The following is a 15,071-nucleotide window of genomic DNA, read 5'->3' as shown; positions in this document are numbered from 1 at the left end:
ACCCTGTCTCGAAAAACCAAAAAAAAAAAAACAAAAACAAAAAAAAAAAACCAAAAAAAAAAAAAGAAAGAAAGAAAAAGGAGTCTAAATAGAGTAAACTCAGAAGGGGAGAAGGGAAAAGCAGTGTCTACATGTGTGTCATATTCGCCACTTGAGCTTAGAGTGTTTCGTGTGTTGGGTCCAAGAATTAGTTCATCCTGGGGGCATGCATCTGTAATTCCAGTGCTCAGAAGACTGAGACAGGAGGATCACACAGTGAGAGCTTGTCTCACAAGTGATAAAAGTTTTCTGCCCTGACACATTAATTCCTGTGTCGTCATAACCAAGGGATTGGAGTGCGGTTTAAGACCTTGTTACTCATGATGTGTATGTGCACGTGTGTATATGTGTGTGTGTGTGCGCATGTGTGTGTCCATGCTTTCATGCACTCATGTACATGCATGTGTGTGTTACAATGTTGGAGAGATATGTGGTGTGTGTGCATGTGTAGGGTGTGTGTGTGTGAGAGAGATATGTGTGGACTATTTATGTGAAGGGACGCTGCTGTGTGTGCATGTGCAGGAGTGTGTCTTTGTAAGGTGTCTACATGTATGATATGTGTGTATGATGTCACTGTGTATTGTATGCTGGTATACATGTGTAGAGTGTGTGTGTATAGCGGGCACACGTGTGTGCATGTACACATGCAGGGGTGTGTGTATGCACGTCTGCGTCTAAGTGTTAAGGCACTGGTGAAGTGGGATGGATGCTCTGTGTGTCCCAGCCCCTTTCAGTGTTTAACATACATGGCCAACCCTGTGAGTAGGCGGCAGCACAGTCTCTGTGTGAGAAAACAGCCTCAGGGGGCGCTCAGTTAGCCTGTGTCAGCCTGGCAGCCACGGGAGGAGGAGCCCTGACTCAGACCCAATCCTGCTGGTACAGATGCTTGGCTTCCCGAGCTCTCTGTGGCATCATTTCTGTTCTGACAGAGCCTACTCTGGGTTAATGAGAAGCGTTACCTCTGTGTCCGACCACTGGCTGCACTTGGTCAGTGGGCCTGGCCCGCAGCAGTCAGGTTGCTCCACCCTCTGCATGCCTTTGTGATAGTCCTTGTCCAAACCCTTACTCTGCTGTCACTCATCGCCCCAACAGCAACTCAGAAAACCCAAGCTGTTGTCATTTAGAACAGATCCCTTTGGCCTTGAACTCAGGCAATCCTCCTGCCTCTGCCTTGAAAGTGCTAGGATTATAGGCCTGAGCCACTACAGCTGACTTAAGAATTATTTTTTTTCCAAAACAAGGTTTTTCTGTGTAGCCCTGGCTATGCTGAAACTTGCTCTGTAAACCAGGCTGGCCTCAAACTCAGGGATCTGCCTGTCTCTGCCTCACAAGTGCTGGGACTGAGGGTGTGCGCCACCATGCCTGACTTAAGACCTTTAAAAAAGAAAATTTTGGCTTTCTCATGTATCTTTGTCCTTGAGATAGATAAACAGTTGGATGGACCTATACAGTCCGCTCTGGCAGCTTTACCAAGTGAGCATGGCGGGCGGTGGGGGTCGGACGCCTCACAGAGAGCTGACGATCTCTGCATCGCTGGGTTAGAGTTTGCTGACAGTGCGGCCTGGTGCTGTTCATCTGTGACCTTTTGAGAAGGAAGCTTCTTGTTTACACAGAGGTTGAAACAGTGTCACTTCCCAGTGTGCTCACTTGTGGGCTCCCAGCAGTGGCTCTGGGAGAGGCCAGTTTGTCTCTTTACACACATACACACACACACACACACACACACACACACACACACACACACACCATGTCACTGCCATCTATCTCAAGTTAGGGTTGGCACTGGTGCTGTCAGTCCTGACTTGCGTTAATGCAGCCAGTTTGTTATTGCTCAATATCCGTTCTTGTTCTGTTTGGTGTAGAGGGCACTGTTGGTGTGCCTTGGCAAGGCTGTGACCGAGGCTGGAGCTTGGTAACCTGGCCAGCCTGACTCAGTCTTACTGCTTCGTTGTTGCTTTATAAAATGGACATCCCCGTAAAGATGGCAGGCTTCCAGAACAAGGCTTGCAGTGTTTACTGCGATGGCTGTTGTGCGTTGTTGGCTTGAAGAGAGACGTGTTAAATTGGCTTGTTTACATTTCCTACAGGCAGCATGTGACTCTGCAGTAAGCGTTGTCTCCTACAGGGGCACTCTGTACTATGCTCTGTGTGTGTGTGTGTGTGTGTGTGTGTGTGTGTGTGTGTATCTGTGTCTCTGTGTGCATGTGTGTCTGTGCATGTGTGTGTGTTGTGCATGATGTGTTTATAGCATATACACATATGTGTAAGTGCATCCGCACAGAGGTCAGAGGGAGATGTTGAATCAGGGTCTCACACTGAGCGTGGAGCTAAGCTGATGGTCAGCAAACCCAAGTGACCCTCATGTCTCTCCGCCCCCCCCCCCAACTCATACCCCACCTCGGGGCTAGGGCTGCAGTGTGCATGTGGCCATGTGAGCTTTCCGTTGGGGCTTTAGATCTGGCCTCAGGTCCTCGTGCCTGTAAAGCAGACACTTGTCCCCACTGAGCGAGCGCACCTTCTGAGCTCATGGTCCACATTTCTGGATGCAGCTGAGTCTAGGGAGGACCCTGCAGTCAAGCTGTGTCAGGTTGGAAGGAGCGAAGTGAGGCACAGCGGCACCCTTGGGTGGACACAGTGAGGTCCTTCTGGCTTCTAGTCATGAAGCTAGGCTATAATTCAACCTGTTTTTCTTTCAAACTTATGTTTTATTCTTGTTTTATTATTTATTTATTTTGGGGACTGAGGATCTAATCCAGGCCTTCTGCACACTAAGCAGACAATATACAACTCAGGGGGAAGACATCACACCTTCGCCCTGCTTAGTTTGTCTCCAGGTCAACCTGCTGCACTATGGATGTGATGGGGTCAAGGCTGTTGTAATTATATCCTAATTGTAGTTTCAGGATTATACAGTTCATGAGTGAAATAAATAAGGAAGTGTAGTTTCCTGTTTAATCGTAGTCTTTCCATTCCCACGGATCTGACTGAAAATGATTCTGAAAACTATTTTCCCTTCCCCGCTTTTCTGTTCTCTGATCTTATTCTGTATTTGTAGTCTGTTTCTCCTGAGCTGTGTATGTCATGTGCACTGGCCAAACAGTCTTGGTTTGCAGCTTCCTGAAGACAAACCCCCACTGTGACCTGCTCAGCTGTGACCTGCCCTTGGGGCATTCGCTAAGCCTTCCTCACTGAGACCCCTGTTTCCACAGTGGGTTCTCACACAGGCTGGAAAGCGCAGCAGAGGGAAAGGGCCCTCCCCAGCCGGGCCAGTGTGTGTGGCCGGTGTGAGGGGTGAGAATGAACGTTAGGCACACGGGGCCCCAAGTTAGTGCAGGGAGATGTCTCCAGGACTGGAAGTGTAGACGGGTGATGGCCTCCTCCCCCTGCACCAGAGCTGATGTCTCCAGGACTGGAAGTATAGACGGGAGATGGCCTCCTCCCCCTGCACCAGAGCTGATGTCTCCAGGACTGGAAGTGTAGACGGGAGATGGCCTCCTCCCCCTGCACCGGAGCTGATGTCTCCAGGACTGGAAGTGTAGACGGGAGATGGCCTCCTCCTCCTGCACCAGAGCTGATGTCTCCAGGACTGGAAGTGTAGACGGGAGATGGCCTCCCCCCCCCCCCCCGCCCCCGGAGCTGGAGGAGATTGGCATCCCGCGAGAGGGCAGCCGGCCCTGGCCTGGGCTCCCTTTGTAACACCTACACACTTGATGTCCTCACTGTTTTCTCAGCCAGGTCAGATGTTGTGATATCAGACACTCGTGTAGATGGGAGCTGAGGTATGTTATTGGCAGAGGTGACAGTGGCTGGCTAGGCACGGTGACAGTGCTTAGAGTCTCAACTGTCAGAAGTAACTGTTCCGAAGGAAGATGGGTCATAGCTCCCAAACTCCCCTGTGGCTGTGAGACAGAGGTGTAGGTGCTAGGGTTTTTTTTTTTTTAACTCTATTTGGGGTTCCTTACTGCCTCTACCTCCCTTCCAGTCCCCTCCCCCAACCCAAGGTAGGAGAGAAAGAAGGGTAGAAGGGACAGAGGATGTAGATCTTCCTCATGCTTGGTTCCGGCTGGTTAGGGTCATCGGATTCTTTGGGGAAACGCCAGTCTCATAGTCCAGGGACCGTATTGGCTGGAGTATACCTCCTGGCCATCCTGTTCTGTGCACGGGCGGACGAGCCCCCGCTGCCTGCCTTGTACAGCAGCAGCCCTTAGAATACCCCGGGGCCTTGGTGTGAACTTGGAAAGAGAAACCCACGTTGTCAGGAACAGCTGTTACAGTGACGGCAGTGTCTGCATGGGCGTCGGGCTCCGCGCCCCCCTCAGCCACTGGTCACAGAGAGCATCGAAGTGCTGTGTGTAGGACCAGCCCTCAACTCATCCGCCACCTGGCTTCTTTGCATGTTCTTCTGTGTGCTTGAAAATGGCCCCCATGAAACTTGCTGTTTCCTGGTCAGCGCCCACATTTGTTTCCTCTCTGCTTTCTCTGTTGGTGTGTTCCTACCCTCTTATTACAGCTTGTGACTTAAGTAGCCACCTCAATTCCTTTACTAGACTTCTCTCCATTTTAGAATATTAGACCCTTCCCAAATAATGAATTAAGATACTCCCCCCCCAACCCCCCCAACCCCCCCCCAACCCCCATTCCGGCCTTGAACTCTGTGTAGTCTAGGATTACTTTGAGTTTTGATCCTCTTGTCCCTGCCTCCTGAGTGTTGGGATGACAGACATGTGTCACTGTGTCTGCTCTGTGCCTTGCAGGGGATTGAATCCAGGGCTTTATGCATGCTGGGCAAACAATCTACCAGCTGAACTATGGCCCCAGCCTTTTAAGATGCTTCATTGGTTGATTGGTTGGTTGGTTGGGTTTTTGGTTTTGTTGTTGGTGGTGGTTTGGGGTTTTTGGTTTTTGGAAACAAGGTTTCTCTGTGTAGCCTTGACTGTCATGGACTCACTTTGTAGACCAGGCTGGCCTCGAACTCACAGTGATCCACCTGCCTCTGCCTCCAGAGTGCTGGGATTACAGGTGTGAGCCACCATGGCGGGCAAAAAACGATACTTCTCTACAATCTGTGATTTATCTATTTTTTCTTAAAGGTATAGTTGTATGAAATTTGAGAGTTCATGTAGACCACAGACTTCTGACGAAAAATATTCTCATCCTTACCCACCCACCCCGCCAGCCCCACTTGTTTTAGAAGTGGAAGCAATATCTTTGTTTAGAAGCAGAAAACTGTCATGGCCCCGAGGGCCCAGGGCCCAGGGCCCAGGGCTGGCAATCTCACCTGGGGCGGTAACACAGTACAGCACGGATTCGGCCAGCTGCTTGCTGTCAAGCACTGCAGGCTGGCATGCTGAAGACTGCAGAGGTGGATAAGACGCTCTTTGCCCTGGAGTTGTGGGCAGGAAGTGCCCTGTCTGGGCGACCAGCTGCCACCCTGCGAGGAGACTAAGCTGAGTCATGCGTGGGGAAGAGTGAGCGAGGTGGGCGTAGGGGTTCTCAGGTGAGGCACTGCAAAGTGTAGGCAGAAAACCAACACTCCTCTGTGTTGTGACAGAGTAACAGGCTGGGGCGCTGGCCCCGTGGGCAAAGTGCTTACAAGGCAGATATGAGGGCCTGGTGTCAGTCTCCCAGGAGCCACGTGGAAAGGCAGGTGTAGCAGTGCACCCCGTAATCCCGTGTGGGGAGGTAAAGGTGGGCACCCCGGGGGCTTGCTCGCCAGCCAGCCCAGTGACTTAGCCAGTGCCGGCTTCAGTGAGAGATCCTGCCCCGGGAAATGAGGTGGAAGGCTGGTGAGAGGGCTCGGAGGATAAAGGTCCTCAGGCCAGCTGGCCAGCCTGAGCCGGAGCCCTAGGTCCCCACGGTGGAAGGAAAGAACTAAAAGCCTGAAAATTATGTTGTGATCTCCACACACTCGCTTCCCACACATGTGCTTCCCACACACCAAATAAATAAGCGATTTTGCTTGTTTGTTTTTTAGAAGGTAGAAAATGATTTCGGAAAACACCCAACATTGGCCGCCTCCACACACTTGTGCAAATGCACATGTCCACACCCCAAAAAAGAAAAAGAAAGTGGAAATGGCGTTGGCCAGGCAGGCGACAGCGGTGTTGAGGGGGCCTGTGAATGGCTCTCAGAGAACCTGGAGTTTATTCTGTGTGCTCTCAGTACAGATGTGTACGTGCTAAATAGCCTGGGGGTGTGAGCTGACACACCGCTGCGTCAGGCAGCGTTATAAGGTGGTCGCTGGGAGCCTCCCAGCCTCGGTTGCACTGCCTCTGCTCACTCAGCACCATAAAAAAGAGGTTTTCCTGTTTGTTTTTAGTACCCGGGGCCCTGCACACACCAAGCAAGCACTCTAGCACCGAGCTATGTTCCCAGCTTCAGAAGCTGATACAAAGAAGGGTTCTGAGTCCTGCTTGCTTGGGGTACTGTTGCTCCCCATCTCAGTGAGTTACAGTGGGTGTCTCCTGCGTTCCCAGCACAATCCCTAGCTGGTAAAGATGCCAGAAGCTGCCGTCCCCCATGTATGAGTGAGCCCCACCCAGCACAGCATGCTGGGTAGCCAAGCTGAAGAAGCTGGGGTGATCGAGACCCCTCTCCTCCCTGAGCGAACACCCGGGGCTTCTGTGCACACAGCAGATTCCTCGTAGGGAGAAGATGTCTGTGCTGGTTGCAGCCAGAGTCCCTTCATCTCTGTGGGACCTCTGCCCTCCTGGGATAGAGGTGCACACAGCCCTTGTCTGGCTGGGGTGCCACGGAGCCACCAAGAGGCTGTCTGCCTCCTTCCCAGCATCTGCAGGGCCTTCTCAGCCACTCAGGGCCCCAAAAAGCCTCTGGAGGCCCCACGCATGTCCTTCTGACCCCTCTGTCCGCCTCACAGCCCCACACTGTGCTCTGGCCTCCACAGATTTGCTTTTCTCTGTAAACGGCATGCTGGCCTCTCGCTTGGTTTTTTTCTTGTCTCACAGGCCCTGTAAGCGGCATGCTGCCCTCTCACTCAGTTTTTTTCTTGTCTCACAGGCTCTGCAGAGTAACCTGAAGTACTCCCTGCTGCCACGGAGGCTCATCATCAGCAAGAGGCTAGCTCAGTGCCTGCATCCCGCCCTGCCCAGTGGTGTGCACCTGAAGGCCCTAGAAACCTACGAGATCATCTTTAAGATCGTGGGGACCAAATGGCTGGCCAAGGACTTGTTCCTGTACAGGTACAGGTGCTTCCTGCTCTAGCACACTCTTCACTGGGGCTGGCCACGTCTGTGTCTCAGTTCACAGCTGGAAGTGACAAGCGAGGGGCCAGCTAGGCTTGTCGCTGCTCGGTAGAGCGCCCTAGCATGCAGAGCCGCTGGGCTCCATCCATCCCAGCACTGAGAAGCCAGATGTGTTAGTGCATGCTCGCAAGTGCAGCAGGAGTACAGTGAAGGCAGGAACAGCAGAAGCTCCGGTCAGTCTTAGCTACATGGAATTCTACAGGAAAAAAATGTTTATAGGAAAGTGACAAGCCAGATATGCATGGGGAGAAAAACACACAGCCACCAGGCCACCTCCAGGAGGTAGGTCACCTTCACACAGCCACCAGGCCACCACCAGGAGGTAGGTCACCTTCACACAGCCACCAGGCCATCACCAGGAGATAGGTCACCTTCACACAGCCACCAGGCCACCACCAGGAGGTAGGTCACCTTCACACAGCCACCAGGCCATCACCAGGAGGTAGGTCACCTTCACACAGCCACCAGGCCATCACCAGGAGGTAGGTCACCTTCCCACAGCCACCAGGCCACCACCTGGAGGTAGGTCACCTTCACCAGCCACCAGGCCATCACCAGGATAGGTCACCTTCACACAGCCACTAGGCCATCACCAGGATAGGTCACCTTCAAAAACACCTGCATCCCGGCTCCATGCGTGAGCATAAGAGACCTTAGTCGACTGCTTTTTACTTTATGGTGTCATGTGACCAAACATGGATCTACCACCGGTTAAATGGTCTTATTGCTCTTTAAAATTCCCATCTGGGACAAGGGCAGACACTGGGTTTCATCTCCAACACATAATGTTCCAAAGATGAACCCCAAACCTCCCGTGGACTAGCTGGTCCTGTGGAGGCTGTGGGCAGGCTGGCAGTGTGGAGGCTGTGGGCAGGCTGGTCCTGTGGAGGCTGTGGGCAGGCTGGTCCTGTGGAGGCTGTGGGCAAGCTGGTCCTGTGGAGGCTGTGGCCAGGCTGGAAGTGTGGAAGCTGTGGCCAGGCGTCTCACCCGCCCCTCCTGTCTCTCAAAGCTGCGGCTTGTTTCCCCTGCTGGCCTACGCTGCCGTTTCCGTTCGGCCTGTGCTGCTCAGCCTGTACGAGAAGTACCTCCTCCCACTGCAGAAGCTGCTCCTGCCCAGCCTGCAGGCCTTCCTGGTGGGCCTGCTGCCCGGCCTGGAAGAGGGCTCCGAGATCTACGACAGGTCAGTGGACGTCGTTCTGGGGTGCAGCCTGTACATGTCCAGGTCTGGGGTCTCCTGCTTCATTGTAAGAAATACATACACACACAGACACACCACATACATCTACACATACACATGCACACATCCACATGCACGTGCACACACACACATAGACACACACACAGACACACCACATACATCTACACACACATGCACACATATCCACACACACGTGTGCACGCACACACACACACACACACACACACATACACACAGCAGGGCTGGAAGGTGTGGAGGAGGGGAGCTGGTCCAAATCTCTCTGTGCTTAACAGAGTCCCCACGATCCCAAGAATGTCACCGTGGCACTTACCTGAGGGGAAGTCAAGGGCTAGAGAGATTATACTAGGCCCTGACCTTGAGAAGAGGCAGGGCACCTAGTCTGTCCTGTCCCCAGAGTGGTCCACAGTGTCACAGTCTGCGGAGGATGCACATCCATGCCTTCTCTGGTGGAGGCAGGGAATATGATCAGGGTTCTAGTCCCACCACAGGGAGCAGCAAAGCGGAGGTCCGACCCATGTGGTTCAGGTTCCAGAACCAGGCTTTCAGCTTCTGAACAGTAAGGCAAAGCGAGGCTCCTTAACAGGCAGCACTTAGAGGAGCCAGTTGGCTGCAAAGCAGGGTTCCCTCTTCTCCTTTTCTTCCTTTTTATTGACACAGGGATTTGTGTGTGTGTGTGTGTGTGTGTGTGTGTGTGTGTGTGTGTGTATTTTGACACCAGTTGAGCTACTGAGAGGGGAGGGGCTTCTCTGTGCCACCCTGGCTGTCCTGGACTCATTTTGTAGACCAGGCTGGCCTCAAACTCACAGAGATACGCCTGCCTCTGCCTCAGTGCTGGGATTACAGGCGTGTGCCACCATGCCCGACCCAACACAGGGATCTTGCTACGTCATGTAGCCCAACTGGTGTCACAGTAACTGCAATCCACAGCCTCAAGCTCTGCCTCCCAAGTGCTAGGGTCCCAGGCATGTGCCCCCACCTGCGGCCAGAGCAGGGCTCTTCACAGCCCTCAGCAGCAGGCGTGTGGCTGTGCAGACCATTGCTCGTGCGCAGAGCCCTTCTAAAGTTAACTTAATTTTTTATTTTAGGAATTACAGAGAATTCCTGTCCATGTTGACTACTCTGAGAGATGTTGCTGGATTAGTCACTGGTGACAGGGCCCATTTTGTGACCAGTCCGTGGTGACTGCTGACTGCTTGTACACACCCCTGTGTGCTGGCCCCACGCTCTCCTTGCCTCTCCTGTTCCAGGCCTTGGCCACATCACCCTCGCACGCATTGGGCACTGCTTGGGCTCTGTGGAATGAACAATTCAGCCCCAGATACTGGGGGTGTCCCCTAAGCTCAGAGTAGCCTGGAGTGTTGTGGCCAGAGCTGCATTTGCATCTATACTGGGATTGGACAAATCTGTACAGAAGTTTGCATGTGGCCCCGCTGGAGGCTAGGCTTAGCTCGGTCCTCGGTTTCCCAACATTACTGTCACTTCTGTGGAGGAAGAATCTGGCCTGGTCACATGGTGGCCAGCACGTGGTGAGATTTGGGAGTATGTGGACTGAGTAGTCATGACACAGGATGACTTCCTGCAAGTCTGGTTGTGATAACAGATGTGTGTGTGTGTGTGTGTGTGTGTGTGTGTGTGTGTGTGTGTGTGTTTGTCCACAAGTGTCTGTAATATGAGTTATTTCAGCTTTTACATTCTTTGAGAGATTAACACATTGGTTAGTTCCCCAAAGGTCTTTTGCTGCCTTTCAAATCTGTGTTACTCACACTAGAAACATGTTAAAAGTTGGAGTGGCTTTTGTTTGCTCTGTTAGTTGATAAATGAGAGTTTGTTTGAACAGTTGTTAATGTTGTTTAATGTTAGTGGTTTTTTCCCCTCAACATTGTGATTTCTTGACATTGAACCGAGAACTGGGTAGCTGCGTGAATCATTGAATGGACTTAGCCGTCACTGGAAGCCAAGCCAGTGTCTGCCGCACCCGGAAGTGGTGGTCAGCTTTTGATGCTGCTCAGGGCTCTTATCACCCCTGGGTGTGTGTGGTGTACAGGCACAGTGAGTGAGCTGGCCCTACATGATGGTTTTGTGCTATTTCTGTTTTAGTCTGAGAAAGTCTAAGAACTAGGCCCCTAGGCTTTAGGAACAGAGCAGAATGCCCCAGCCAGTAATTCTCATGCACAGATAGGAAGAAGATGCCAGGGTCACAGTGTCCATGCTGGAGATGCTCTGAAGGGCTGGGCTAGGGTCACAGTGTCCATGCAGGAGATGCTGTGAAGGGCTGGGCTAGGGTCACAGTGTCCATGCAGGAGATCCCGTGAAGGGCTGGGCTAGGGTCACAGTGTCCATGCAGGAGATGCTGTGAAGGGCTGGGCTAGGGTCACAGTGTCCATGCAGGAGATGCTGTGAAGGGCTGGGCTAGGGTCACAGTGTCCATGCAGGAGATGCTGTGAAGGGCTGGGCTAGGGTCACAGTGTCCATGCAGGAGATGCTGTGAAGGGCTGGGCTAGGGTCACAGTGTCCATGCAGGAGATGCTGTGAAGGGCTGGGCTAGGGTCACAGTGTCCATGCTGGAGATGCTGTGAAGGGCTGGGCTAGGGTCACAGTGTCCATGCAGGAGATGCTGTGAAGGGCTGGGCTAGGGTCACAGTGTCCATGCAGGAGATGCTGTGAAGGGCTGGGCTAGGGTCACAGTGTCCATGCTGGAGATGCTGTGAAGGGCTGGGCTAGGGTCACAGTGTCCATGCTGGAGATGCTGTGAAGGGCTGGGCTAGGGTCACAGTGTCCATGCTGGAGATGCTGTGAAGGGCTGGGCTAGGGTCACAGTGTCCATGCAGGAGATGCTGTGAAGGGCTGGGCTAGGGTCACAGTGTCCATGCAGGAGATGCTGTGAAGGGCTGGGCTAGGGTCACAGTGTCCATGCTGGAGATGCTGTGAAGGGCTGGGCTAGGGTCACAGTGTCCATGCTGGAGATGCTCTGAAGGGCTGGGCTAGGGTCACAGTGTCCATGCAGGAGATGCTGTGAAGGGCTGGGCTAGGGTCACAGTGTCCATGCAGGAGATGCTGTGTAGGGCTGGCCTAGGCCCAGCTGTGAAGATGAGCTAACACAGTACTTTGATGTATGTGGGGACTGTTCCCTGTTTGGGGCTCTCAGGGAACACAAACAGGACTCTGGGCCAATGTGGACAGTGTCCTCATACTGGCCTTATAATCTTTTGAGACTTACTTCCTGTTCCTGTCCCAGAGTCCATTGGAAGGTGCCCATAGCTGTACATCTGTGCCTTGATATACTAAGAGATCAAGATTAGGAGGAGAAAATGCTCACCCAGCGCCTTCCCCAGAGTAGAGGGAGGCGAGTGCCTTGATGGCTGTAGGACTGCAGAAACGTGAGGCCAGGTGTAGTGACACACGCCTGTGATCCCAGCACCGGAGGGTCTGAGGCAGGACCAGTCAGTCGCGGCTGTTTATAGTGACATTCTCCTCAGAAGTCCACAGGGAGGAAAAGGAAAAGGGTAGGAGACCTGACTTACTAGAAATGACCATTTAAATCTGTGCTCCTGAGTACACACAGCCATTCCCAATATTTGGGAGGTAGAGACAGAAGGCTCACCCTGAGTTTGAAGATAGCCCCGACTACTACATAGTGAGACCCTGTCTCCACAGCAGCAGCACAATCAGTGGCCCTTCACCTGCAGAGTGGTACCACTTTCCCTCCAGGGCAAGCTCAGCAGGACCTGGCACTGTCCCTGGCTGAGGAGGTTGGGGTGGGTTGGCTGCTGCTGTGTAAATGGTACAGGCCTACAGTGCCGCAGGCATCCTGAGTTTACAAGCTGCTCCCAGGACAAAGCGCCAGCCCCGCATCAGCAGTGTGAGGTTGAGAAACCAGATTCTTCTGTTTCGGAGGCTGGGCTTCCATCCCCGGGCTCCTGTGACCGGCTGGCCGGCCTCCGTGTCCCAGTAGCTGGGACTGCAGGGTTGTTCTACACTTAGAAATGCTAATCTGAATACCTCATGGTAGTTATGCATATTTGTGTTGCCTGTTCCATGTCACAGGGTCACACTAAGCTATTCAGCCTTGTTACAACTCGGCCTCCTGTCTGTCCATTTAGGCAAATAGTGGCAGAGCCAGGGTTGTGAGAAGCTTGGGGCCTGTGCGGCCATCTGTAGGCAGGCCACTCACTTGCTCCACATTCTGTGAATGCCAGTGTCACTTGATGGAGCTTGTGTGAAGGGACAGAGTGGCAGCAGCCAGGGAGAATGAGTATGGAGGGTTGTGGAGGTGATGGCTGCTGTCAGGTGATTTTGAATGAAAAGTTTAGGGTTCTGCGTGTGTGTGATAGCTCATGCCTTTAACCCCCGCACTCAGGAGGCAAAGAAGGTAGATGTCTCAGTTCGAGGCCAGCCTGGTCTACAGAGTGAATTCCAGAACAGCCAAGGCTACACAGAAAAACCCTGTCCCCAAAACTGAAAACAAACAACAACAAAAAAAGTGAGTTTCATAGATTTCGATGGTGGAGCCTTTCGTGGGCTGAAGCTATGAAGCCGCCAGCATCCTGCGGCTTAGACTTTGGGGATGGTGTGTTGTGACCAGAAGGACACAGGGACAGTATGGAGCGTGTGCGTGTGTGTCTGGTGCTCACACTGTTTTTTTTTTTTTTCTAGGTCAGGGGCAGGGGATTCTCAAAGCAATCCTCTGGTAAGGGGTCTCTCCCTTACGTGGGAGCCTCACTTCCAGTACAGAGGCTGCCTTGAGGGACTGTGCCCCAGGCACACAGCAACTCCTGAGCATATAACTCAGCTGCAGGGTGCTGCTTCCGCCTGGCCCTACGGCTCTTGCTGTGTTTTCAGAGCTGAGCAAAGCCAAGCTTTGTTTGTATGGTCTGCTTTTAATAGAAGATCAATCAATGCCTTCAGCCACAGAATTGTTCTGTGTACTTTCCCCAGACCCTTGGCTTGGCTTGCACCTTCTCATCCTTGCTTTTCTAAGATCCGATGTATTGTTTCCTACAAATATTTTATGAGGCAATAAGGTTTCATTTAAAACTCTTATTAATTTTTTGTCAGTTTCATATATTTACATAATGAATTTTTATCTTTCTTGTGCTCGCTGACCGTCTCAGCCCCTTCCCAACAAGACCCCTCCTACTCTTATGTCTTTGTTGTTTGCCACCCATGGAGTTTAGACAGGGCTTCCTGAAGAGCAGAGCAACGCCATTGCAGAAAGTGGCCCCCAGCAGCTAAGTGCGCATAGCCCCTCAGGGAGGGGGGCCTCATCAGCAAAAGCTCTGTCTTGACCATGTAACCCCAGGTGCTGTGAGCTTATGAGTTCACAGCCCTTGTCACCTAAGAAGCTGCTGTCCCAGCACTGCTCCCAGCCTCAGGCTCCTACAGTGTTTCTCCACCCGGAGCCTCAGGGGAGGAGGGTGACACAGGGGCTCTGTGTGGGCAGAGCACTCCACAGTCATTGAGTCGCGGCATTTTGCTCAGCTGTGAGTCTCTATATTAATCACCCAGACTCATTCTTAGGGTTGTTGTTTTGTTTTGTTTTTTGAGACAGGGTTTCTCTGTGAAGTCCTTGCTGTCCTGGACTCACTTTGTAGACCAGGCTGACCTTGAACTCACAGTGATCCTCCTGCTTCTGCCTCCCTGAGTGCTGGGATTAAAGGTGTGCACCACCACACCTGGCAGTTTTTAATATATAAATGTAGTATATATTTGGAGCAAATATTTTCCTTTCCTTTTATTTATTTGTTTCTGAAATCATAAAGCAAACTGAAGGTGGCTGGTGTGGGGCGGTCTTCACGTGGCAGGTCTTGCTGGTACCAACTGTGTGTCACACTCACCTGGCCTGGGGCATGAAGGAACTGGGGCACGTGGGGTATCCAGTGCACTGGCCTGTGTGCCCACTCTGTTGCCCTGTACTGAGTTTTTACGCAGGCATTCCCGTTCCCCGTGCACCACCATCCCATCCCCATGGGGCAGACTCTTGGCTCTGCCCCGTGCGGCGTGTAGATCCTGCTGAGGGCAGGCCTGTCCCAGGTCCCACAGCTGAGATCTGAACACAGAAGGGCTGAGCTGAGAGACTCTGTGAGCTGCTCTTCACTCAGAGCTGCCCCCCCCCCCACCTTCTTGCCTCCCAGCTTCTTAAATGGAGTCGTGCAGATGATGAGCCAGCTCAGTTGTGAGGTAACCTCTCCTGGGTCAGCAGCCTGAGGGCGGTCTTCAGTGCTAGCACCGCAGAGCAGAGCCTTGTTCTAGCACCTGTGGAAAAACAGGCCTGATGCACTGACAGTGGCACTTGTCACGGGCTGTGGACTCAGCGTTATGGGGAGATTAAGTGGTGATAAAAGGTGTTCCAGGCCTGATGGCTGACACCTGTGGTCCCAGCACTCTGGTGGCCGAGGCAGGAAGCTGGCTGGGATACTAGAGACACCCCATCTAAAAAATAGAGGGGGCTGGCAAGTGGCCAACAGTTAGGGTAGGCCTCATGACCTGGGTCTGATACCCTGGACCCACATGAGGAAGGAAAGAGCAACTTGTTCAAGTTGTCCTCTGACCTC

The 15,071-nt window shown here is 52.7% G+C and overlaps 1 protein-coding gene across 6 annotated transcripts in view; it reads left to right on the top strand.

The window, feature by feature from the left end:
- The window catches only part of DOP1B (DOP1 leucine zipper like protein B), a 96,917-nt gene that overhangs the window by 16,206 nt on the left and 65,640 nt on the right, over positions 1-15,071 (top strand). For all 6 annotated transcript variants that reach the window (XM_084801825.1, XM_084801823.1, XM_084801824.1 and 3 more), the window contains exons 3-4: positions 7,057-7,238; positions 8,311-8,481. In XM_084801825.1, coding sequence (XP_084657951.1) covers positions 7,057-7,238; positions 8,311-8,481 — 353 coding nt within the window. The remainder of the gene's footprint in view (positions 1-7,056; positions 7,239-8,310; positions 8,482-15,071) is intronic.

Source organism: Acomys minous, assembly GCF_964271855.1.
Source record: "Acomys minous genome assembly, chromosome: 11".
NCBI classification, from domain to species: Eukaryota; Metazoa; Chordata; class Mammalia; order Rodentia; family Muridae; genus Acomys; species Acomys minous.
Note: the sequence above shows the minus strand (reverse complement) of the source record. Positions and strands in the feature narration are given on the sequence as shown.